This window comes from Etheostoma cragini, chromosome 11 (genome assembly GCF_013103735.1).
Source record: "Etheostoma cragini isolate CJK2018 chromosome 11, CSU_Ecrag_1.0, whole genome shotgun sequence".
Classification (NCBI taxonomy): domain Eukaryota; kingdom Metazoa; phylum Chordata; class Actinopteri; order Perciformes; family Percidae; genus Etheostoma; species Etheostoma cragini.
The window spans coordinates 23,868,635-23,895,290 of record NC_048417.1 but is presented as its reverse complement, the minus strand read 5'-3'; the positions used below and the strand labels follow the sequence as shown (position 1 = coordinate 23,895,290).

General features: G+C 42.0%; 1 protein-coding gene and 1 non-coding gene across 2 annotated transcripts; both read right to left on the bottom strand.

Annotated features, from left to right (window-relative positions):
• Positions 1-386: 386 nt before the first annotated feature.
• On the bottom strand, positions 387-468 carry trnas-cga. Its single transcript has one exon. It is a non-coding gene; the product is annotated as a tRNA-Ser (tRNA).
• Positions 469-2,540: 2,072 nt separating this feature from the next.
• cavin2a (caveolae associated protein 2a) lies at positions 2,541-19,072 on the bottom strand. The gene is made up of 2 exons (XM_034884862.1): positions 18,312-19,072; positions 2,541-5,770 (listed from the first exon to the last, which is right to left on the bottom strand). Exons 1-2 carry the CDS (start codon positions 18,861-18,863, stop codon positions 4,907-4,909), a joined length of 1,416 nt encoding a protein of 471 aa, XP_034740753.1. The 5' UTR covers positions 18,864-19,072; the 3' UTR covers positions 2,541-4,906.
• Between the last annotated feature and the right edge of the window lie 7,584 nt (positions 19,073-26,656).

Sequence of the window (26,656 nt, the reverse complement as noted above, 5' to 3'; positions counted from 1 at the left end):
GCTAAGCTGTTTACAGAAAAGAAAGAAAGTAAGTGGATTGTACCAAATGAATATAGTTCACAAACAACGCGAGAACAAGAGAGCATATGTGTGAGAGTTCAATGATTGAACTGTCTTTGGATCAATGTCAAGTTACGAAGCTAGCAACGTAATTCAGTACGTTTATTTTGAGTAATTGTTACCTTTATTATTAATTATCCAATTAAAACCGTTTTACCCTTATTATATACAGTCTAGGGTTGGACCAGACACACTCGGCGTGCGAAAAGATAATGAAATGTAGTTACACGTGCAAAACACGTTACGCCGTTACCTTTGTCATAAATGTAGGGTTTTCTTTTGCCTTATATTTTAAAACACGTTTGACAATAAAGAAAAAGTAATGACGTCACGAACAGGATTCGAACCTGTGCGGGGAGACCCCATTGGATTTCGAGTCCAACGCCTTAACCTCTCGGCCACCGTGACTACATAACATGAAGAAACCTCTGGTAACATGTTTATCTACAGACATATTGATGTTGGTGTATACCATGAGAAAGTGGCTTATGAGTTTGGACTTGCTAGTTGAAGTGTAGTCATCGTTGAATGTATTAAGCGAATGCAATCGATAATAACCATAGTAACAACCATAGATAATGTATGAATAAATCACGAAGTGTTGGTGTAAGTTCGAACACAAGAGGGAGGCAAACACCACCAAAACACCAAATCACAGTAGTTGTTAAAGGCACTTTAGGTTACCACAGGTGGACTAACAGTTTCTTCCCAAAAGCCATGACCACCCTGAACTCACACACGCACTGACTTCACTCCACAGCATACTACTACCCCCAGTACCCGGACTTTCTTCTTCCCACTTACTGTGCAATACAGTAGGCCTATATTTAATTTAGCCTACTGTGCAATATTTAATATTAAAAAACCCATTATCTTACTTACTATTTTATATGTTGTTGCACCACATTCTCGATCTCTCACGATCTCGTTGCACAGGTACTGCACTTGTGACAATAAAGCCATTATAATCTATTTTATTGTATTACTATTGAAAAAAGCAGCATATAGGATACCAATATACACATACGACACCTTATCGCTGTTAATGAATAGACTGTATATAAAGATTTAGGTTTTATTCTGTCGAAAACAACACAACACACACCCAGAAAATAGGCCTAGCCTATATCACGTGGTCTTTAACTGCAAATAATCTAATATTTCCACTGCTGCCAAGTAACACAAAGGCGGTGGATGGAATTTAATGTATGGTGGTAGGCTATTGAAAAAGAAAAACTAAATAATTCCACAGCAACATTCCCAGAACATGCTGTCATTACATTTTCATTGGGACTATTTGTCTGGAGGAAAGTATACTTCCAATCAAAATAGTTTGCAGTGTGGTATTCAGAGTAACATGAGACTTTGTTTCTGGAAAGACACTTTGCTGTTAATTTTTTGAATTGTGTTTTTCAGAGCTTTTGGCAACCAATAGTGAGATTTCATCCTCGCATGGGTTGGAGGAAGTAGCCTAATCTCATAGATTGAACATGCTCAAACAAAACTTAAGCTGTTAGGCCTAAAGGTTATTTTGTAATTTGGGTGAAGGGACCCTTGTGATTTTGACTCCATCACTTGTCTTGTCTTGATTTGATCTAAAGCACTCTAAATCCACAAACTGAGCTACGTAAAGAGGGGTTGGCAAGTCGACCACTCCCATTTGCTAAAAGGACTCCTCCACTACCCTGTCACCCACACTCAGGTTTACGAGATTTAAACGCTATGACCTACAGTTATTTCCAAACTCGCGATGGCCTTAGCAACAGCGAGCATTAATACATGTTTCCTTGGGGACTATAAGTCAAACATGCAAGTCACTAATCATGACATGAACAAATAAAGACCACAAACTTTATTTGAATGTTATAAAATCTTTATTGATGTATACAATACTAATTTCTGAAAGGAAATGCCTGCATGTTTACAAGATTCTTGAAACAAGGAGAATTCATTTAAACACTCAAGTGGCAGGGAATCGTCTGCTGTGAAGGAACGTCTTTGGTTTAAGTGAACAGGCTATAAAGGTAAGAACTCTGTATGAACAAAGATTATGTTAAACATGATATCGCTACCTGACAAATGCTGTAGATGGTGTTTGAACTTTCTAAAAAAAAAAACAGATCCAGATCAAACCGTCTGATTTCAAAGCGGATAAAAACACTTTTACACACACACAGATCTAGACAGACAGATATCACCAAAGTAACACATGTGCATGACTAAGCAAAAAAAAAATACCTCAAAGCCAGTCATATTTTAACCTCTACAGTACAAAGAATGTACACGTAAGCCTAGTGTTTAATCCCTTTTCAGTAAAATGATTCATGCAAAGAAGAGAGGGGAAAAAAATCATCTGTCTGAGTAAGCACATTTAATAAACACAGGTAATAAGCTATTTAAAATCATTTATGTCTATTCATTTTCTCCTTGCAGATCCTATTGAGCAAACTGGCAGGTTTTTTTGTAATGCATGATTTTTCCATAAAATATTAAAATATGTGGGGCACCATATTTTGACTTTCAGTTCAAGTTAGGAATCCATTGCTAGATAGAAGAAATATATTGGATGTATAGTGGGGTCTAGGTAATGGAAACCTGCAGTGCCAGAGATTGGTCTGTATACCCCTTACAATGTATTTCAGTTCCAAAGGTCTTATGTATTTCAGACTCTCACACTTTTACATACATATGCCTAAACCCAAGGCAACTTTATCATCCTTTCCAACAACTTAAGTCCTTTTCCACACTTACCAACAACAACACTTGTCCCCTTTCACTTCAAACTCATGCCCAGGAGCCTTCACAGGGGCAGAACACCTGTGGCTCCAGAGAGTGTCTTCCTCTCTTTGCGCTGTCTCAACAAGGAGGCCAAGAGGCAAGGCAAGAGCATGAAATACGGGCTGAAGAGGACTCATCCGTCAAAGCTAGGAATGCTGTCCTATGCCTTTATCAACTCCTGTGACCTCCCTTGTATCTGGACCCTTGGAACTTGGCATCACTTGCTAAATTATTTTTAGGGAGTCATGGCATTGGACATTTGTAACTACAGCCGGCATAGCACTAGGGATGTGCAACACGATGAAGGTCACATTCAGGCAGAGACGACTACCGTACACAAAGTTGATTGTGAATGATAGTGAATAATTTTGTGCCCACTTTAACTTGACATTTTCTCAGCTTTTATGTAGTTGGTATTAATCCATGACTATTCCCCATAAAGTAATAGCTGCAAGGAATTTCTCAGAAGAAGGAAAAAAAAAGACTTCAGGCACGTTTTACGATCAACCTTATCTACAAAAACATAGGAATGCATCGCTTCAGGACTGCAATTTCTCATACCAGCTTGTGAAAGCTAAAAGGCACTCTAGTGTATATGTGTGTGTGTGTGTGTGTGTGTGTGTGTGTGTGTGTGTGTGATTGAGATTTACTGACGGTGCCCCGTCAAAAGTACAAGATAGTGTTTTTGTCTTCAACATATGAAAGATTTCACCACGCAATATATGAACTCCTCAAAGAAAAAGACAGGATAGCATAACTCAAAACAAATTCACAGATACAACATTTACTGTATGAAGTACACACACTCAAGGGCAGTTATCACAAAGGCCAGTTTATGGTGTTTACGCTGTAAATACCTAGATTAGTGTGCCTCACATAGAAAGAAAAAAAAATTAGAATTCCTGAACATAAACAAAGTTGCCCTGCAGAAAAGACAAAGGGGCTATAAAAGGGACATTTAGTATGTCCGTATTGAAACCTGCAGGGTTCTTTCTTTCACTAATGCATTTTTCTAGGCATTTAGAGTAGCTTCTATTCTGCATTGATTTCCTTCATTTGCATCAGTGTAAATTTAGCACAAACATGTTATTGCAATAAAATGTATATTTGACCTTTCTTAGACTATTGATTGGTGTTCACAAGGTCATTTAGGCTATTACAAATGCAATCTTTTATAATTTTTAACACCTGGAGGTTACTTAATTGGCAATCATTAATTACTAAAATATTTTAAAGTACCACACGCAACTCATGTGGTGTTCAAGGTAGGTCATATTCGGAAATGATGACTTAGATCTCTCTAGGAAGTAACAAACATGTTGACAAGCGCAGGTGAAGAACAGGAAACAAGTAAGCGCAACATTGACGTCTTAAGTTTAGTCCCCCGTTATTTAAGATCTGGCCTTTTTTAAGCACAGGCCCGAAGAACTTAGAAAACACCTCTAGTTCACCACAAAACACCCCAGGACCTTTTCACTTGAAAAAAACCCGGAAACTTCCCATTCCAACTCTTGCACAACCTGGCAACACCCTGCATCCACAGGCGGTTGGCAGTACCACTGTTGCCAAAGATTTACTATTTTTTCACACACAAAAAACAACACAAAGAATGAAGAGGCTATTTGTCAGTGAGGAAAAGAGCTTGTGTGGCAGACAAACACAGCAGGAGGGAGATAGTTGGCCCAGCGCCCTGGAGATGTGCTGCTGTTAAAGAGGTGGGCACCAGCTGATGGGAGTGAGTTATGGTGTGTTGGTGCAATGGTACTTTCTCTGGCCAACCCTGTTCCAGGGTTCAGGAAGCACTTGCACCAGATGCTGATACACTGTGGGGTCTAGTTGTCAACCATGTTGCTTATACAGTCTGTGTCAAGGTTTTTAGACCAAGATGGTAATAATAAAGGTAGTGTTGCAGGAATAGTCCAAGGAAGCCGTGAGTATGTGTCTAGTTTATATGGAAGACCAGACAAGACAGAGTTTACAGTAGAACGAACATGTGTGCCTGAAGGGTGCAGAAAAATTGAGCAAGAAAAGAAACTTTAATTGATGCTTTTAAAAAATCAAAATCATATTAAGACACTTGCTCTACAGCAATTGGTGCTGTGGGAATCTGGGCATCTGCTGCTGGCTTAACAGGACTTTTGTGTTTTTCTTCCTCCTCCTCTTCTTCCTCCGCGTCAACATCTCCATCAAGCTCTGGAACTGCCAGGCCAGCAATACGATCACCATTCATCTCCCCCTCGATGCTTGAGGCCTCTCCATTGATAGCCAGCTCTGCCTTCATGCTCTCTGGGGTGGAGGGACTCAGCATCTCCCGAATCTGCTCCACAACACCTTCTTGGGTATGCACCTCTGCCAAAGGACTCTCACCATCTAAGCTTTCCAGAGCAGGAATCTCCACATGGGCTTCTTCCCCAGGTGACACCATGTCTTGCGTGGGGGTTGCCCCATCTCTGACCTTCTTGACATTGAAAGTCATGGGAGACACCTTAAAAGAGGAGGACTTGGCAGTCGGGCTCTTGGGGTGGTTAGGGGTAAGGCTCTTCCTGAGTTTCTCACGCTTCTCCGGCGGCACAATCTTGGTGGTGATCTGGGTCATCTTCTTCTCGATGCTCTGGCGCGAGAAGGCCTTCTTGAGGCTATCAACCTTCTTCAGGCTGTTGCGCTTGAACTTGTCAGCCCTTCTCTCAAATGTGTGGGAAGTGCCCATTGCGGCATCGCACTGAAACATCTCGTCCTCCTCAAGGTGTGCTGGAAGACCATCGTCGTCATCGGAGGACAGGCTAATGGTCTGAAGACCCTCAGGGGCATGGCTGCCATCAACCGAGCAAGCAACAGACGCAGCAGGACGGATGGATTCGGCGTCATACTGGCTTGGTTGTGGGGTCTTGAGGGAGTCCTTGACTAACACACTAGTGGGGATCTCATTGTCTTCCTGTTGGGAAACAGAAGGACAAAAACAAGAGGGTTAAAGGGTGGCCTTCTGGATCAGTTACAAGTGAGCATAATTGCCTGAACCAGGCTTTAGTTTCATAAGGAATTACCTTGATGATATCTTTGTTTGAATTTATTCTTGTCAAGGTTAGCCTTTAGACAACTTTACAAGCTCCAATGATTTTAATGGAATTCCTGACCATGCTAAACAAAGTCAAGATCTTTACTTCCAAACACACCCTAAAAACATGTTTATGTATATCTCTGACTATGGTTCAGCCGTCTGTGTTTAATAGCTTATACTCTAGACACTACACATGTTGGTTGACTGCCTGCTGAGGACGGAAGAAATCAGTCTCTTCATGCCTCCCTGGTCTTCTCCTCAAGGTATCTGAGGAATTCCACTTTTTCTCTGAAGGAGACACACCTCTAATGTTTTCTCTTTTGTGTCTCTCTCTGTCTTAACCCCCCGACCATTAACACATTGATGACCATAAACAGAGTGAACTGGAGAGCAGTAGGTTAAATATCAAGTTTCATTTTCCTCAGTCTCTTCTTGCTCTTACTTGCTGCCAAATCATCTGTGCACAATACGCAATCACACACATGCGGGCACACACATTCTATGTTACACTCCAATGGGGATTTATGAGCTAGAGTTCCACCTGCCCCCATTCTTTCACAACCAGGAGTGAGTGGAGAGTCAGGAAGAAGCTTCAGTGGTTCACATAGTCCATTACACATTTCCAATGCTCATAGAGTAACCCTCCCAGTGACATCAACTTCAAGTACCATGGCTGGATTCTTGGTTTTGAGTGTTAAACATGCTTCATAAAGTCATTTTCTGACGGGGCTAAGGTTACAGTAGCACCACAATACAGGGAGTGTTTTGGGTGATTTAAGTGTTTAATTTTGAATGTGAACTTTGTGCCGTTAACTTGGAATTTAAAGTATATGCAGTCACAGGTCCAATAGTAAAGTTACTTATTACTTATTTGAGATGTTTAACAGAATATGTCAATATCAAGCACCAGTGTTGGTGCCAGTCACCCTCGGTGTATGCTGGAATGACACACTTTTAACACTAGTTGTTTCTTTGCACCATGCTTGTAAGAATTAGTCTGCAATATAATATGAATGCATTTCCAAGAATTCGTGGCAGCTCTTAAAACAATAAAGAATTGCTTAAAGTTACAGCATGCCAAGGGTTGCTGAAAGAGTGAGCAATGCATCTTGCTTGGAGTGTCATTAACACATACTTAAGGACTGGGTTAACCAGTGTCTACAGGAGTCCTGCCTCCTGTTTATTCTTCATTCAACACTAAATGGTGTGTTCTTGCTTTAAATGATGGCGGTATTGCACCTGCAATCTCTCTTTAGCCCATTAAAGCCAATTTGGACACGCCGTTTGCTGCCATTTTCATGAAGTAGGTAACATAACACCAGGTAGGTGAAATAAGATGAAAGAGAATCTGTGACAATTATATTAGTATATAGTACTAGTACGACCATTTGAGACCATCGCAAGAGCATTTTAAATTGTGTTAAGTTCCTAAAACAACTTTTGCATGATTTTATTTTCCGATTGCATTAACTCTGAGGCTATATTTGAGGCTTCTGGATTATGTCTAACTGCAGTTCGACATTGATCTCAGCCAGGGCAGTTCACAGCGCTCCTTTTAGTCGCCTAAACGACTTCATAGTGTATAGAAAGCTCCTAAGAGATGGAACGCCATGCAGAAAGTCTCCAGTTTTTACCACTTTGCAGTGATACTTCTACCCTTGATCTCAAATCTGCAGGCATGATTCAAAGTTCAGGTGTGTGCCAAGCATGTGTGGTATCTCCCAGCTAATACCATAAATCTCTCAGCGTGTTCTTCAAGGCAACACGCAGCAAGGCCACGTTTAAAAGGGCAGACAACAAATTAAACATACTGTGAAATATATAGTACAGTAAGAATGAGTAATTGGTTGAAAATGTACTGACATCAACTCTTAATTATCCTAAATATTTTTGTGATTTACAACTACCAACCACTAGGGGTGTGTGATCATCCACAAAAAGCTGTGAGTCTCCATGGATTGGTGGTTTGTAACTTGAATTCCAAGGTAGCACCTTGGGGAAAGCTCTGGTTACCCGTAACGATGGTTTCATTGTACTGTGACTCCTCCCTTTCAGTTCTGTTCTCTGTGGCCACCTTCATAGCCAGACGAGCAGTTTTTGATGTCCTATTGTGAAGCTATTAGAGTATTAGAGAGTTGTGTAACTGTATCTCAAGCCATGAGATCTATGTACGCATTCACAGTCTACACATTTACACATTTTTTTACGCATTTACAAATTTGCAAACATGTTACCTGGTATTTGCAAATTCAGTTTGCATTTAGAGATTATCTAACACATTTAAAAATGTAATACACAGAGATTGAGATAGGATTCTACTCTACATACACAAGTAGCTCTGCTACAGTAATGGCCCCATTACTCCATTTTGCTGTTGGTCTGAACTCCACCACACCCACAGAGACTGTGTGGGTCTCAACGTGTTCATGCAGAGTCAAATCAGAAAGTCAGGAACTGTGTAGGCGACAGCTTGTGCACTGGACACGTTAGTAACGTAACATGTAACGGAGAACTAGAAAGCTTGCTTATTGGAAGATGCTATTATTCCAGACTTGGCGCCTCTCTTCCTTTTTTGTGTGTACATATCAAGTTCGATTTAATGAGCATGGCCTTTTAAGGGTTAAACACCCACCTAATCTGACCAGTCCTGATGAGAAAATCAGAGCCAATAGGACCTTTCCTGACCCCCAGTGAAATTTTCCCTGATAAAAAAACACACTAATCTTTTCTGATTGTATAGTGGTGTTAAGATTTCTAAAGATTAAATCACGACTCCTCTGCTCCAGTCAGGGCATGCCACAGACTTTCTGATTTGGCTCATACATGTTGTTTGTGATATAATCACTGCGGGCACTGGAGTGTGTGGGAGGCAGCAGCTGAAACTCAAAAAACGTCCAATGAAAACTGAGGTCTAATACTACATGCTGTACTAGACCTTCTGCAGTAATACATTTGTTTTATTGATTGATTCATGCGTAACTTTCCTCACTTATACATTTTAAATGAAGTGCTTTCACTTATCACACAGCAAGAGTTTTGAGCGTTCATTGTCACATTTTTTCCCCAGCATTGAAATAATCCTTTTCTGATTTGACTGATAAAATGCTGTTTCTGGGTTTAGCTGTCCCAGTAGTAAAATAGGGTGAAATTAGGGTGTCCTCAGTTTAACCCCCAACAGTCTTGGCAAGCAAGCTAGAACAAACAAAATCTTCCTAAATACCATTTGACCCAGGTCTGTCACATTCTGGCACAGTTCTCCTGGGAATCCCTTCACAATTAGTGCATCCTCTAACCAAGCACTTATTATCAACGGAGAATGTGATGTGTAAGTATGTTTACGGGTGTGTGTGTGTGTGTGTGTGTGTGTGTGTGTTATAAGGGTGTCTTTGTGCAGCCGTGCAGAAGGACATCAGCCAATGTTTAAAAAAACAGCTAAAGAGAGCAAAATGAAATACATTTTTAGCAAACGGAATTTATTTTGTGTGAAAGCAAGTTTACTGTGCGTTAATGGGGAGCACACTTCAAAGATATCTCAAACGCTTAAGTAATGGAGTACAGGATCTCATTTAACAGTTGCATGGTAGAACTGCCATCCAATTGCAAGTCCTGCAAGGTGTTACTAAGCCAGAGCTTTTGTAAGTCAATTCTCTGGAATTTTCTGCTCTATTCAAACAGAGAGAGATCAGGGCGGGGCGCGACGGCAGCTCAGATGGGCTCAGGTTACTCCCTGAGTGAGTGTCTCTGTTTATAACGATACCCTATGCTGTTTCTTTTGCATCCCGTCTCTTGCTTTTAGTTGTGAGCGTGCATCTGCAACTTATGACAACAATGCCCCATCATCTTTTCTCTAAGTTTGACACTAATTAATAGACTTTGGCACACTTTCACACTAAACTAAGATGGTGAACATGGTAAGCATTATACCTCCAAACAGCATGCTGCTTTTGTCAATTTGAGCATGTTAGCATGGTGATGTTAGCCTTTAGCTTAAAGCACCAGTGTGCTTAAAAAAGGAATAATATGCAGCAATTTCCTACAACACAATAGACTAATACAAAAGTAATCCCTCTCAATAATCACGTATGACCCCCTACAGCTTTTTGACAGTGTCTGTATCTGCAGGGAACCCCCCATGATTTCCTCTTTTCTTCTTATTTTTCTGTGTGCGGGACGTTTAAGGGCGTCAGTTTGTATTCCTGGCCCTACCGATGATGAATGGAGGTTTTCCAAATCCTAACAGGCGCAGTTAGTACAGGTGTGTTGGCCCAGTGAGTCAGGTGCCTTAGGAGGACTGCACCAATGAGAGGGTACACCATCACCACCGCACACACAGAAATGCATGTGTGTGCACATTTGCTCCTGCCGAGCCCCTGCCCTGCAATTATGTTGTTACAGAATGAGAAAGACCGGAGGCTTAGTTTATAAGAACGGGGTAAAAAAACAAACAGATTGTAGACAAACTGAATTGAGAACATACAGAAGTTTTGTATTGATTAATAGACTTTTAGGTACTGCTTATTTCAAACAATGTGCTTCTGAATATTCCCCTTTCAGTCTGTTAAAGCTGCAGTGGGTAGAAAGCAAAAACAAATGTTTGAAAGTAGAGTGAGACCCTTCCTGTAGCTCTCCTTCTCCCCTTTCTATCACACAAGAATATGCATGTGGAGAACAGCCAATAGGAACACTCGCTCTCTGAAATGATTTGCAATTGCCCAAAGTCTCCCGTCACGAGCTAGATTTTCTAAAACTTGATAAGCAAGCCAAGAAGAGGTACACAGGTCTAGTTGTCTCTCAGTCCACTTTAAATACAATATGCTGAAAAATTATTATGGTCTTTTCGCCCAACAACTTAAAAAAATAAATGGCATATCAAAGCTTTAATTTAGCCCCACCCTCCCTTTACTCTCTAAATTTGTCAAACCTTATCTGTACTTCAAGACATCCAAACAAAACACTCTCTATTAAACTGTAGTCCCTGCACTCTCTTACACACATCCATTCAATGAACAACTGCCACACAGTGTCTATCGGAAACTCATGTGATTGTGCAGATGTGCCTTCATCTGCATATGTTTTGATTGCATCCTTCCCATTAAAGGGCAGTCTCTTGTTTTACAGTTCACAACGACCCAGCTTGTTGCGTAACATCAAGCCCTTTCCATTCCCACCAAATGTACATGAGGAGCCATCTGTGGACAGAGGAAGGAAGGAGGAAAGGAAGGAAAGAAAATGGAATTCTGCCATTTGTCATGGGACTGGGTAACATGATAACTCTGTACTGTATGTACTAGACACATTGTATTGGACTCAATGCACTGCCTTGCACTAATAGTTATATAAATATTCTTTACAACTCTACAGATCTTAGCCCAACATCATACCACCTAACAAGTATGCTTAAATTGTGACAAACGTTATGATTTCAAGTAACATCAATCATGTTTCAGAATTATGCCTCTTGGCCTCATACCCATGAAGCTTTGCATAAACAAGTCGGGGCATTCTTTCCCATTGGCGCCCCTCCCATTTCTGCTTCACTAAAAGAAACACACAACTGTTTACTGGCTTTGCAATCTTGCGTAATCACACAACACAATAACCAGTTCAGGCGTGATGTCATGCTGACGGGCCGGCAGAACAGAGATCGTGGCAATCTAGAGAGGCGCCGATATTTCCTGAGGACGTTAATAATGATGTAGGACGTCTGTTCACTTAGCCCATTATTTACAGTATGGCAATCCTTGCACTTCAGATGATCATTAGGAATTTCATACATGACATGGTATTCATTATATAAGAACCACATAGTTTACTGTACCATTGTGTTCCTTCCCACTTACTGCACATCCTTCACATCAGCCATATCAGACCTGCACTTTCCACTTCTGTCTTGCATCATCGCCTCTGTATTTATGATACATAAGGTAAACAAGTCTTCAGCAGTGTCACCGCAAAACATTCCTCTACATTTACAATTCTTGTTGCTGCAGTTTTCATCTTCAATCTCGTTTGGCTCTTTTGTTCACATCTCCCAACATTCTCCCTTCTACACATTGTTTCAGCACAATCACCAAACTGTGCGGATCACGACCATTGTTTGATAAGAGCTGTGTGGCGATACCGTGAGCATTTTTGATAAGGCTATCCACCAATTGTCACAATGTCTACCCCGTATAGAGGTCAAAGGGCACCAGTGTCCACAGCGAAGCCCGGAAGTCATCATGTTATCTCGAGACATGTTGTATTTTCATGTTTTATTTAAAAGCAGAGAAATAAGAACACTGAGAACCAGCGTGGCTATTGTTTCCCTTTTCCTGTCATGGATGTTGTGGCCCTGGTGAGTAGATTGAAAAGTCCAAAAAGAGTAGACAGAAGGAGCCAAAAGATGATGACTGGTTTGAATTTTTTTGTTTTGTTAAATATGACCTAGAGTTTCTTTGGCAGAATACCAGCGTAAAAAACTGCCAGCACTGTTTCTTTAACCATTTCGAACTCTATCCCTTCATGTAGTCAGCGCCTGCATCTAACATGTCATATTGTGGGAGCGTGAAATAGAAAAATAAGTTTGCCAAAGAGCTTAATTACATTACCTTAAGACCTATGACATAATTATAAACCTGCTAAATATGCGCTCCTGGCCATTCTAAAGAAAAAGAGGTGCAGTGCATCATGGGATATGCTGCGAGGCTAAACTATCTAAGGAGCGGCCTCCTTTATTTATCTTTGTGCACACGGCTTGGTTGTATTGTCCCTATTACTTTGTATATTATTTTATAGCACCAACTTTTAGTCCACAGCGAATGGAAATGACTTAAAAACAAATACTATTAAAACACAACTTAGTAGCTAACATGCCTATCATCCACCACCAGTCTGTGAGGGAGGCTCGCTCAGACTTTGTAAAGTTTTCAGCCCTTTTCTGTGTCAGTCTGAAGCTGTTGCAACTAGTCTTTCACAGCAGGAATCTGCAGTTGCCAACTTGCCTTTGCCTAACAGACAGAAATTGTTGCGCAGACTTGTCAAACCTGTATGTGCCATCGGGCGGAAGAGGGAGCACTTAGGGTAAGACCTCCCTATACACATGCATGTCTTTCGCCCATAAGGCAAACTTAAATATAATCTCTTATCCAAACTCATTTGTCTGATATTATCATTAATGGACAAAAACAGAGCTAATTTGTCATTCTTTCTCTCATGATACTGATCTCTCTTTCTGACATCTCCGCTCTTTATTTTTGTTTTTGTAAAACCCTGAGGATTATCTGAGGAATGATCCCCAAAGGGAAAACAATAATGATGACAAAGCTAGAAACCTCATTGTTCATTTCGAAAGCATGCCTAAAAGGTTGCACACACATATTAGACTTATTACTGGGATCAGTGTTACTCCAATCCAACAGCACTCTTCCACAAAAAGCTTATGCTTAAAACCTCAGTCACAACTTGTAGATTGTAAAGGACCCAATGTTTGAAAGTCACATACTGTACTTGTGGTCACTGGTAGGGCTAAATGATTTGGGGGAAATATCTAACCGTGGTATTTTGCAATATGCTCTCCATTGAGAAAATGAGACATTAATTGAGTTTTATCAAGCAGCCAGAGATGTGCAGGAGTCCCTGACTGACCAGCAATAGTTTTAATAGCTAGAAGGGCCCAGTCCTCACAGTGAAAGTGTAGAGTACACACACCTTCCAACTTTTAACAAAACCCACAAATAGGCTTACAGAGTAAGCTAGTTGCTAGAATCCCTTACATTACATGCTACAAAGAAAAACAAAGCACATCGCTGTAATGCCGCCCCGCTTATTTATTGTTTCTAGACAGAGGCAATAGCTGTAGAGTTACAGTAACTAGTCTGTTACTTTAACCCAGAGGATTTTCAGATGTATTTACTATTTTACTCATATATAACAAGACTTTGGTGTCGGTAAAACATTTCAAGCACCGAAACAATTTGCACAACACATCATATGTTAGGTTTCTTAACTCTTGTGTTGTCTTCCCGCCGACCTGGACATTTTTGTTTTTCTGAGTCAAAATTTAACTCCAATGATTTGATTTTGGAATTTTTGTGGGTTTTTCCCCAATTTTTACATTATTCTCTTTTTTAACATTTGTTACTTTGGAAATTTTTCTGTTAACCCATCACCATGGGTAAAAGCTTGGTAGCTTGTAGGCCCAGAATGTTCTTATGCTGTGAAGCAGCCAGCAGAGCTTTAGGCTACGAGTTGGAGCTATATACCACCTGGTCGAGCGACACGCACAACAAATCTGAGCTCTTGCCTACAGCCAGTGGCCTGCTCCAACCTGTGGAAATGGATAGGATTTTATGATGGAAGATTCTGCACTGAACACACAGAATATGTGCACTATGGTTACACTCAAATATCTAATTGCCCCGGGAAAATATTGTTTTTAACGGAGTAAAATAGGTGTTAAGTTTAACTCTCACCGTTGCTTCTTTAGGGGTCAGCTTAAGGTTTTCTCTTGTAGGAAAGCTTGTATCACACATGATTTGTATGCACAAGATGGGACCCATATTGATCTGATAGCTGACCTATTTATTAAACTATATTTACCTTCACAGTAGTAGGTTGAGTCATTAAGCTAAAGGTAAGAGTTTGGGGCGAGGCTGGGGAGGGATTTACAGTTTGTCCTCCATGAGTGTGGAAAATCTGACTTTACTTCCTACTGCTTGAAGCTCACATTAAGTGCAACCTTTGGTCAAGTGTTGACGAACAAAAGCACTATGACGATAGGCAGCAAAGCAAACAAAATGACAATGACGGAAGTTTAACCAATCACTCAAAACCTTTAAACCTCTGTAAACACCTTCTGAGGATGAGTCAGGAGGGGGTGACAGACGGACAGAGTTTCACAATCTGAAGAGTTTCACTTAATACGTGTGTAACTGAAGAATGAGAGACTAAAGACTGGCTCCTACAGCACGTCGTCCATCAACAATAAGCCTGTCGCAGTCATCGTGTTTAGTTTGGCTGGGGAGCATGTTTCTCTTTCTTTGCAATGTGAAATGAATTTTATTCAGTGCCAGTCTGCGATCATCAACACACAATCACCAAAAGTCCTCTTCCTCACCCTTCCGCCACTAGGGCCACAAGACAACAACTCCCTTCTTGCTGCTAAATATCGAGCAAAACTCTCAACCAGGCCCATATGTGCAAGGCGGGAATACAAATGCAATTCCTGCAGCGTTCAAATTCAATTTGCCGTTGTGGTTGACTTGTTTGTTGTGATGAAATCCCACTGTGAAATGAACACAGATGGGGAGATTAAGATCTATTCAGAAATAAATGTCTTCTGTCGCAGGAAAATGGAAATCCAAATATGTCGTACTTTACGTAACATGCCACAGTGATGCAGTTAGGATAAGGTGCAAGATCTCTCCAGGGTGACTGGTAATGTTTAAACTCTCAGGTAATGGGCTTCTGAAATTAATCTGTGTGACAAATAAGAGAAAATATCTGCAATCCAACGCAAAACATTTTATTTTTCCCCAACAGTAATTACCAAAACAAATCTCTACACTGTACACAATGGAATCTCAAAGGGCTGGGAATTATCTGTGCTCTTCGCGCGTGTGTGTGTGTGTGTGTGTGTGTGTGTGTGTGTGTGTGTGTGTGCAAGAAAAAAGGGCCAGAGAGGGGAGGGCCGTGTGGGAACAGGAAAAGCCCCGGTGCACAAAAACAAACAAACAAGGACCAATCATCAGTAATTAAGTCCTCATTACTCCCTGTTATGCACAGAGACGCAGCGGAGCGGGAGACATCTTTGCGATTTCTGACTGACCGTGTCCACAGTCTGACCACTGCTCCCTGCAACAGTGGATGTTTACCCAGAAACCCTGTGTTTCCACCTCAGATGGCACGTACAGGGTGATGAGTGTTCTGGATCAATCTGAGGGGAGGAGGGCCTCTTGGCCAATAGCTACAGGGCTGCTATAGACAGTTTGGCATTATCATGTGGCTGTTATCAAAGAGTAGCGTGAGGCCTTCAGCATGTGCTTTTATGCAGTTTCAGGGAATCCGGACAGGTGGCTGGACCAAAGACAGAAAAAAGTGGTCACACCACGCAAGTTGGAGTTGGAATAAAAGACAAAGAAACAGCCGGAGAGTGCAAAGTGAGAAGGGAAAACCCGTAGGATATTTAAACATAAACCGAAAGATGTCAGACAAGAGAGTTGAAACCAGATGAAGAAAATCCAGCATAAAAAGACACAGTACTGGAGTTAAAATAAGAGATTATGTGAGACAGAAAGGGATGGACACAGAAAAGAGAGAAACACAAGCTCAGGGAGGAGAAAACAAGGGCTGAACAGTTCTTTTATGTCCCTTTCCCCTCAGGCCCGCCAAGTCTCATTTACCAGCTGTGTAACTGCATACACCTGACCCAACACATCAGCATAACAGCCAATGGGAAAGCTGCACGCACACACATGCTGGATACACACATACCTACCTGGCCCTCATCTACAAATACCCCGCTCTTAGTTTGACACAAATTTGGAGGGACAAAAACTCAACTCACAGAAAGCCAATCATCACTTTTAACCTTTAGCCTTTGAGCAACGCAACACCCCTGGTAGATAAAGGAAACTTTAAATGATACTCCTACAGTATCTCTAACGCAAAAGGACACTCCTTTGTAGCACATAAAAACTGACCGGGATTAAATCGAAGCGATCCCCGGGACCTCGCCTACACACACATAGCCACCTTGTACAGGGAAAGGTCTTGGCACCTGTTGCATTTGAACAACAGAGCCTCAGTAACTGGGAAACCAGATAACAACAGTGGTTAAGAGCACTCTTTGGCTCTGGCTGTGTCAACAATGCCCCCCCCCCCCTTTTTTTTGCTGCCTGGCCACACACACGCACACATATACACATGTTAGCATTAAAAAACGTGTACTTATTCATGCACAAAGGTTACCCGGAGACCATGCCTAGATCATGTATTTGGGGGTTGAGTGGTAATGCATCCGTCAAACACAATATGGAACTGCTTTCATCTTGCATGGCAACCGCACGAGAAATATGCATATCACGAATCCAGGTTGAAGTTGAGGCCTAGCCTATAACACATGTTGTGTTAGTAGTTTCGACCAAAAAGCTTCCACCATTTTTGTGTCTTGAGATGAGTGAGGGACAGGCTACGTAAGGACACGTTCCACTCCTAATTTCCAGGGGAAATTGGCAAGTGTATCACTTTTTAGAGCCCGTTTGGAGGTTTCCCCTGCCAGGTGTGATATGGCAGTTGAGGTGCTAAATCCATCCAGAAGCTATCTGTCTGTCTGAATTATGACTGTGGGGTGTAAACAGATCAGTCAGCGTCTGAGCCCTCCTCCATTATCCTCAACAGCCCCATTCCCAGACACACCCTTTTCACACAGTCACACACACACACACACACACACACGCACACACACACACACACACACACGCGCAAGAGGAAAGTTCAGTATATGCCCGTTTATAAAAACTGTTAAGATTTTAAGCAAATCTTATTTCAGCATTTGTGTACACTGTACATTTCTATTAGTACTTGTGTGTTTGAAATACATGAATTATAATAATGTCAGTGAACAACCCACCACATGATTTGTGAAATGAGCCCTGCAGCTTTAGTCCTGTCCAACAAGTTTTAAAGTGTTGAAAATAACCTATCGTTGCGTCGGTGCCAACCAGGCACACAAGAACACATCCAAACACACCCACTACCGCAGTCAAATGTGAATGCAAATATGAACACACACACACACACACACACACACACACACACACACACACACACACACATACACACTAAAATAAGGCCTCATGTCGCAAATTGATCCTATGAAAAAATTTAGTAGTGCATTCACAAGAGACACATTAAAAAAGAAAGGTCAACATTGATATTCTGACTCTAGTATGGATTAGGCTCCAAAAACACCGGATCCTTCCCAGAATGTATAAATGTCATTTGATAGTGTGTGAGAGTCCTGCCTGTTGTCACTCCCTACAGAGAATGCTATCAAGTTGCCTCTTAAATGCCAACTTTTTGAAACCCCACACCTCACTTTAGCATGGGCTTCTATAGACCGAATAGCTGTGGCGTCACGCTAACAAACATGGCAGTTGATTTGATTTGAATTGTTCCTCGCCCAGTCTGCTCAGCGCCATACAGGATGCAGTTTACTACCCGGAAGTTATTGTAAACAAACACTGTGTTTGGGTCCATTAGCTACCAATACAACCTAGATGACATCACTATGACATCACCTGGGTTATTTCCCCTTCAGCGCCAGACAAGACAACTATTTTCATAGTTTCTGACACTATAACGCAACGTTACTTTTTGGGCTGTAATACTAAAGAATCTTTGAAACATTGACTGTTAGATTACCATGTTCACTCACCTGGAAAATAAGCACTTTAAAGTGGTTCCTCTTCAGCAGGTGGCTGTGGTTTGCCTCCAGCTTCTTCACCTGGACCGCCTGTTTATCCATGCGCTCCCTCACATCCTTCAGGTGCCCACTGACTTTGCGGGAGCGCTCGAGCAGCTTGGTGACGCTGTTGGAGGTACTGATGTGTGTTTTGGACAGGCGGGTCACGTCCCCCTGCACGACCCGCACAGCGCCCTCCAGGTCGGCCTGCCGCTGCTCCATCCGCTGCTGGTTTTCCTGCACCGACTCCAGCATGTTGACCAGCTTGTCCAGCAGCGCCACCACGGTGATGGCGCTCACCTGGCCGCGGTCGACCGGGCTGCCCGGCGCCACCGCACTCGGGCTGCTCGGACTTTTCAAGCCCAGCCGGGAGAGGGTGCCGGTCGGGGTCGGAGAGGACGGGGCGGACGACGGGCTGAAGCTCGGGATAAGGAGCTCCGTGTTTTCGGGCTGCTGCTGCGGGATGGTGTGGGTGCTGCCGGAGATGCTGTTCGACTGCTCGGGGTGGGACGCGTCTTCTTCCATGGTTCACAGGTGGTTAAATGTCCCGCTTTAATGGGGGTAGTTCACCTAAAACGTAATGGTGTAGCCTAAGAGCAGACCGAGTTTTACTCTCTCGTGCTGCTGCTGTCACTTGCTCCAGCTGGGAACTGAAGAGAGGGTGTGTTACTTCTCGAAGTTAAATCGGCATCCACGCCCCATTTCTATCTTTCTCCCCACACACACACACACACACACACACACACACACACACACACATACACACGCACACACACACACACACACACACACACACTGTAAACTTTCTAAACACCTCCTCCGCAAGGCAAAGGGAGGGGCGTGGTTGCTATGGAAACCGTGCAGGTCTAGCCCTATCAACAGAATAGAGATAGAGCATGTGTGTGTGTGTGTGTGTGTGTGTGTGTGTGTGTGTGTGTATTTCCTTACTAGTTTGCTTTGTGTTTTTGTGTGACTGCCAACCATTCCACTTTGTGCATGCATGGCTGCATTTGCAAAATATGTGTGAAGGCTTTTGTTTACTGCACTGGCTGGTGTGTTTTTGGATCGTGGTCTACCAAATTGTAGGGTAGGCCTACTATACTGCATTGTGATTGAGAAGCGTGTGTGTGTGTATGTGTGTGTTCTTTTGTGTCTGACAAAACAATAAAGTAAAGATAAAACTACAATCCAAATGAAAAAGCTGGTGTTTCTGGAACCTAGCTCAATGTAACATGCTATAGATAAATCATGGCTCATATTTTATTGTCTGGTATATGTGCACCTATGTGTTTCACATGTTAGTGTATGACTGGGAGTGTGCCCTATGAGCGCCGCTTTTCTCTCCACTTTTGTTTTCGAGCTCTGTCTCATGCCAATTGGGGATACTGACATGGAAATGTGGAAATCCCTGTTTCAACAATGAGCTCATCTGTGCCCCGGCATGATGCCTGACCTTTCTCTCAGTCAGTCACCATCACTGGAAATATTTCAGTCACAGAAACACATTCACTTTTTCAATCAAGTGTTGCAACAAGAGTGCCTTGGTGTCATAAAGGGAAAGAAACATGGGTGTATCTGTGTGATAGTGCAGACAAGCTACTGCATTAGCACTATGACAAGAATCTATTGAATCACTGCAAATTATGGAAAACATTCAAACCCACCTAAGTTTTATTGGATTCTTCCTGATATGGTAAAGGCTTGGTCAGCCACCATTCCATCTAAGATCAATACACAGTATTCACACCCCTTAACTGAGATTAGGCTTTCTGCGACAATGTGTAGCTATGCACACACAGAAAAGACACACCTAACGGTATGTGTTGACAGAGTCCAAAGCCTTTCCCAGATCCAAATCAACAAAGCTTATTTCAGTGTTTACTGCTCACATACGGTGTTGCAGCAACAATACATTTCTTCACATTTTAGGAAATACATTTATTTGCTTAGAGGTAGAGGTGATTTTTTTTTTAAAGTAAACTCATTTAGACACAGTGTCCCATTCAAGATTGACAAATCTTTTATATATGTACCGTGAATACAGTATGACGTTATAGCGTGCACACAGTTAGCTTAGCTTAATTTAGCAAAACAAACATAGATAGTTAAAGAAATGGACCAACAGACTCTGGACAGAGACCAATGAAGGATATTAGAAGCTCTTTTCCGGTGATAGCTGAGCGTTACTGCGCAGCCTCCGACTGAGCTTGAAGACGTAGATGTGACGTGAGCAACCTGTCTGAAAGTTGTAAGTCTTCTGGTAGCTGTGCAAGAGAAATCTCAATCATTCCCAATCAGCAGAGACAGAGAGCGTAGGTATATGTTAGGAGATAACATAGACACAGGCTAATTACTGCTAACTAAAATGCTAATTGACATTAGTAATTAAACCTGGACAGCTGATGTAAGTCCAAACTGCCTGCGAGCTTCTCCTGACAATACAGTGATTTGTCAACAAATTGAGGCTTTAAGCGCTTCAGATGTAAAGTTATTCACTGTCACAGTGACGCCAAAATGAAGGGCAGTCAATGGGATGCTAACAGCAGGGGATGGCTGCGTAGCATTAAATGGCGCCATGGGAGCTACGCTTAGAAAGGAGAGGCTAGCCCCCTAGAAAAAAACTAGGAACTGGGGAAAACAGCAACCCAGCCCTGACCCAAAGGAAGTTAGATGTCTACCAGCATCTCTAAAGATCGCTCGTCAATATATTATGTCTCGTCAATTTAATCTGTACAAAAACTGGGGAGCAAAACAACAGTTTGTGGTTCTATGGCGGAAGCTAGCTGCCAAACTATTTCTTGGCCAGGTAAGTGACTCTCTTTTTGTGCATTTGTCGTGATTACATTACTTGATGATTAAATATTTGTAGGGTGACAACTTTGCAAACACAGCCAAACATCAAACACGTGCAACAATACAAGACCAAGCAATACACTGGCCCAATACTTTCTAGTCCAACAGTCCAACAGCTGTAGATTGCCAGCTCGCAGTCTGCCCTGAAGCCTTTCATCTGACCACGCGCTCGACAACGACTACAAGCCAGTCCCTTTGCTCTTGTTAGCTTCCTCTGTCAAGTCTCTCCACCTCTGTCATGATGTCCGTGGAGTCTGCTGAATCGGTCTAACAGTCAAAGTCAAAACCGCGTCCCCTCTGCTGCCTTTGCCTCATTGAAATAACTGGAAGCTGCAGTTTTCTGCGCGATAGCCCCTTAAATTGAAAATCAATTTTTACTAAATGTTTTTTACTTTGTCTTACGTTTTTGGCCCTTTTTCGAACACTTTTCAATGTTTTTCACTTTTTTGACGTTTAATGCTACAAAACACAAACTTAGTATCTTCAGTTTTACAGTTACTTTTGGAATTTATGGTCCATAAACCTAATTTAAAGGAAATTATACCTATTGTTTGAGTTAGAAAATTAGAAATTAGGGAATGGATATTGATGGAGAATCACAGACTGGAATATGTCATCTTTTACTCAACACTATTTCAAAAAAAAATTTTTTCAAATGCTATACAATTAAATAAGACACCCCAAAATTAATGAAAGTAGAGATTTGTACTTGCCAAAGAGCGTTGTGTGGAATCAATCATGTTATTTTGGGTAATTAAAAAGAACATTGATATAGGAAAACAGGTCAATTTGACACGAGGACAACATGAGGGTTAAGAGGTGGATTTTCTTTGCTTCGGACAGAGCCAGGTTAGCTGTTTTTCCATTTCCTGCCTTTGTGCTAAGCTAAGCTAACATCATAGTTGACTGACAGAGTGACATCAATCTCATCTAACTCCTGCAAGAAAGCAAATGTGCATATTTCCCAAAATGTCAAACTATTCATTTGAAAAGAACTGGTACCTTGATTGACATGATAGTTTGCCATTAACGTGTCACAACTCAGTCTTTTCCCCAGCTACACATGTGATGCTCTTAACAGGTTCCCCCATATCAACATCCAAGACTAGCGCCTCTTCTTGAGGATACTCGCCCGACAAGCTTCAAAGCTGTCAGACTAGTGGGAAGTGCTAGACACACACTCGCCCAAACACATTTCCTACTTCCTCTAACCCCAAACCCCAGTGTTTCTGACCCCTGTCTCTGTCACTGCTTCTCCGTGTTCTCTACACACCTTTGTCAACACAGAAGTGTGACCTCCCATCCCTAGAACTCTGCTTCATCTCTGACTTTTCCCACTTCAACCCTTGGATAGACCGGAGGGAATGATGCTCACATCCTGTCATTCTTCCAACTCTAGCCCTCCTTTCCATTCCTTCCCCTTTTCTCCATCACTCCCTTTCCCCTTTATCCTCCTCTGTCGTATCTTCGGCTTTCCTGAGTCCCTCCAGTGTTCCCAATGGTTTGGTATGTTTCACACATTTCCACTGTTGTGTCAAGGAATGTCTTTCCCTGGCCTATTTTACGACAACACTTACCATTGATTTAAGGGTCCTTTTTGCTGCAGACCCTCCAACAGTTACACATAATGTGATGCACTACACTACAATTATGTCATGAATTGTGTGGCCAGGTTCATATAGAGGTTTATCCTCCTCGACGCAGCAGCCCTGGGTTGGACTCAGACCTGCTGCCTTTTACTTCATGTCATTCCCCCTTCTCTCCCCTTTCATGTCTTCATCTGTCCTGAGGAATTAAATGCCCCCCAAAAAATCTTTAACATAAAAGATGGTGGATTGACATATTTATGTGAAGTCAGCAAATGGATGTATTTGCCCTCTGGAGGTGTAGAAATGCAGGTGCATGATCTAATTCTGAAACTTCAGTGAGCGTTACACCTTAAAACTGTCAATACATAGCCAATGAGACATACATTCTTACAACATTTTCAATCATGATTCCTGCCCAAATGAGAAGTGTGAGATTTTCTTATTTAGCCAAAGACCATTTCCATATTAAAATCTTCAACTGGAGAAATTCTCTACCAGAAGTACTGGGTAGAGCTAGTACAGCAGAAACAGCAATCAGCATGTTCCATCATTTCAACAAACATGCCGCTGCAGGTCCCATCATCAAAATAAAGGAGCTTTGTATCCTGGGAAACCTTCCTGGAGTTGCTTCAAAAACTTCAGCGGGGGTGTGGCATTGCTGTAACCGTTGGCTGTTGGCAAACTACCAGGGCAGATATGAAAGACAATCTTATGTAGTGGAGGATTATTAGAAATCCCATTTCATAAAAGAATGATTTCTCACACACTTAAACACACACACAAAATCCCCCTGCACTGTAGTAGCTTTCTCAGTTTTGTTTCACCTTTACACGTTCTACAGTCCTTGTCATTAATTTCTGCAACCATTGACTTAAAAAGATTGCAAAATGGTCCCGGTCCTCCTCTGGGTTGCTACAGGCCACATGTTTGTGCCTGCTTTAAATACAAGAATGCAACTGAAACACCTTGAGGCAAACACAGGGACTCTAATGATGGTTTCTCACACAGACGGAGACCTAATAATGTTGAGCACAGGAGTAGCCCGAAACTCTGGGCCCCCTAGAAAGGCATTTTCTATGGCCCCCCCCCCCACATTCACAGCTTTACCTTTTAGCATCTTTTTGGACACTCCTCACATGATGGAGCCCACTCCACATCTCTGCTGCAGGCTAATGGCTCAAGGCCACTACTAGCACAACATACCTGCATCTCTGGCCAAACTGCTACACACCTACACCTACTGTGTAGGTTATGACAAGGAAGAATAATGGCGTGGAAAGAAAGGGACGATATCTCAGGTTCTGCTGCATGGATTTGGATCGGTTTCCAACAGTGTTAAATCGGTGGACTAACTGACGTTAGTGAGAAGCTCGCAATTTGAATTAGTTGAGATCTTTGCTGCTGCATTTTGGATCAACTGCTGTCAAGAAACAACTCAAACATGAATAAGTGAAATGACAGTAGTCCAATCAGGACAAGATAAAAGCATGAACAATTGTCTCCAGGTACGCAGAGGACAGAACATAACTAAATAAAAAATATTGTTTCTATATCACCAAGTTTTCAAACTGAGGCCAAGACAATAAAATACTGTGGGTGTATACGTGTTAAAGACAAATTCTGATTTAATAAAAAAAAAAAACGCAACCAAGGCATGCAGAAGAGTTATTTATCTACCTCATATTTCATAATCAGTTTTGCTCACTCCAGGTTATGTGCTATGTGCAAGAGACAGGCTCCCTGATCAGTGTGTAAATGGGACCCCTAATGCTTCTGATTACCAACAACAGTCCCACACAGGTGGTCATATTGTGCCTATGATGATTTGATGGATGGCCGGCGGTGTTTGATTTATAAGACCAGCTCAGAGTGGATGTCTGGTTGCACAGCGGGAAGGAAGGCAGCAATGGTCCCCTTTTGTCGTTAAATCAAAGGCCTCCACAGAGGGGAAAGTGGCATGCTGGGCCCAAAATAGATGCTGATGGTTCTTTAAATGACCCTTTTCCACAGACCAGCGTGTGTTCAACACACGGTCACTTAAAGGTGGCCACTGCGTGTGTGTGTGTGTTTTCTGTGGTGTGGGATTTTTGTGATGCTATCAATTCCGAAGCTAATAGACCAAATTCCGAGGTGTTGAGCTTTACACACATAGAAAATACCTTGTGTAAGTGTGTTTGTGTGGGTGCGAATGTGTTCATGTGACCAACAGCATCAATTTTCAAACCAATGGGCCTATCCTTCTCTGCCAAAGGAGTTGAGGTGCAGTTTGTTGATTGTAAAATCAATGTGGAGGCTCTCTTGGCCTGGTGGTTCCCAAAGTGGGATTTTTGAAAGACAGCCTCACAGCAAAAAGGTTTATTTGTTACTGTTATTCCATTCATCACTGATACTTCTCTCCACACCATCACACCATACATTATCGAGTATGGGACATTGTATGGGGTGGGTATGTACATTATTTCCATTTGAATTTCTTGGAGAACAGGCCTGCACGTTCAAACACGCTGTGTGAAATGTTATGGAGCTAGTTGAGTTATGCATTTCTAAGACAGGTGTCAGATTCCAAAGCTGAGTACCGAGCTGTCTTTCCTGCAAGAAATAAACCCAAGGCTAACTGAGATTGAATGCATCAAGTCACACCTTTACTCCTCTTTATTTCACTCTCACAGTACATATAATCCTGTGAAAGGCACCTCTGTGCTTACCTAATGGAGGACCCAAATGCAGGTTACCAGTCAGGCAGGTTGATGAAGAAGAAAACAAGCTTTAACAACAAAAGCTGAATCCCCAAAGACAAGAAACACCGGTAAAGTCAACACTGAAACAAGAGGACACGCAAGGAAAGGAGGAAGGAAACGAGGGACAAGTGGAACACATCGGGCGGGGCAAACAATCACAAAGGCGGGAAAACACACAAGGCAGGAAGTAAAACAGTTCATATGAGAAGGGCCTGTCACTCTCTGATGTGAGGAGAGTGCAGATTTGAGTTGTGCATGCGCATATTTAAACGGTTTGCTGCATAACATGTCACACTGAAATTTGTGAAATCCATGACATAATAAACTTTTCTCATTACAAACAATAACAGAGGATGGCAATCATTTCTATAACGTTTTAGCTATCTATGATGATTGATTGCTAACGTTAGCTCAAAACACCATTCAAGTGACAGCCTTTGTTGTGTTTGATTGCTAGCTTGTAGCTAAGCTAGCAGTCATTTGAGAAACGTTTTAGCTATCGACGATTGTTTGATTGCTAACGTTAGCTCAAAACGCCCTTCTACTGACAGCCTTCGTTCTGTTTGATGCTAACTTGTAGCCAGCAGTGAGCCAACTTGGTTAAGTAGGTTCACTTTTACTGTACATTACAGAAGTCTCTCGTTAGCATCTTGTAGGCTACTTGTCGCAAAGTGATGCTTGCGCGACTCAAATCTGCACTTGACTCACATCGGGAAGGCATAGATCTTACAAAATAAAACAGGAAACTAAACAAAACCCTGGACCAGGACACCTTTGGCAGTTATATGGGGTTGGTGGCTCTGCTGCGACCTGAGTAAAAAAGGGCCGAGAAGGACTTTGCCATTAGACCCACTAACAGCTAAAGATGTATTATGATGTTTAGATTAAGTACATATAACTCCTATATGTAACTTCTAAAATGTTCTTATGTGGTGATGTCCGAATGAAGCTTTGTGAACCAGTGTGTTTATTCTCTGAGACCACTAGATGGTGCTCTCTGTTCAACAATTGGTTAAGAATACACTGAATTGCAATGCCTTAGGCCAGGGGTCATCAACTCTATTTGTCAGAGGGCCAGAATTTTACCAGACAGTCTCCTTGGGGGCCGGACCCTTAAATAAAAATTAAATAAAAAAAT

Bases quoted from the DNA above. Each gene is read 5' to 3' on its own strand.
- cavin2a (XM_034884862.1), bottom strand. From the start codon at position 18,863: ATGGAAGAAGACGCGTCCCACCCCGAGCAGTCGAACAGCATCTCCGGC. The intron at 5,771-18,311 runs GTGAGTGAACAT...GTTTCCCAACAG, and splicing joins TTAAAGTGCTTATTTTCCAG to GAAGACAATGAGATCCCCAC.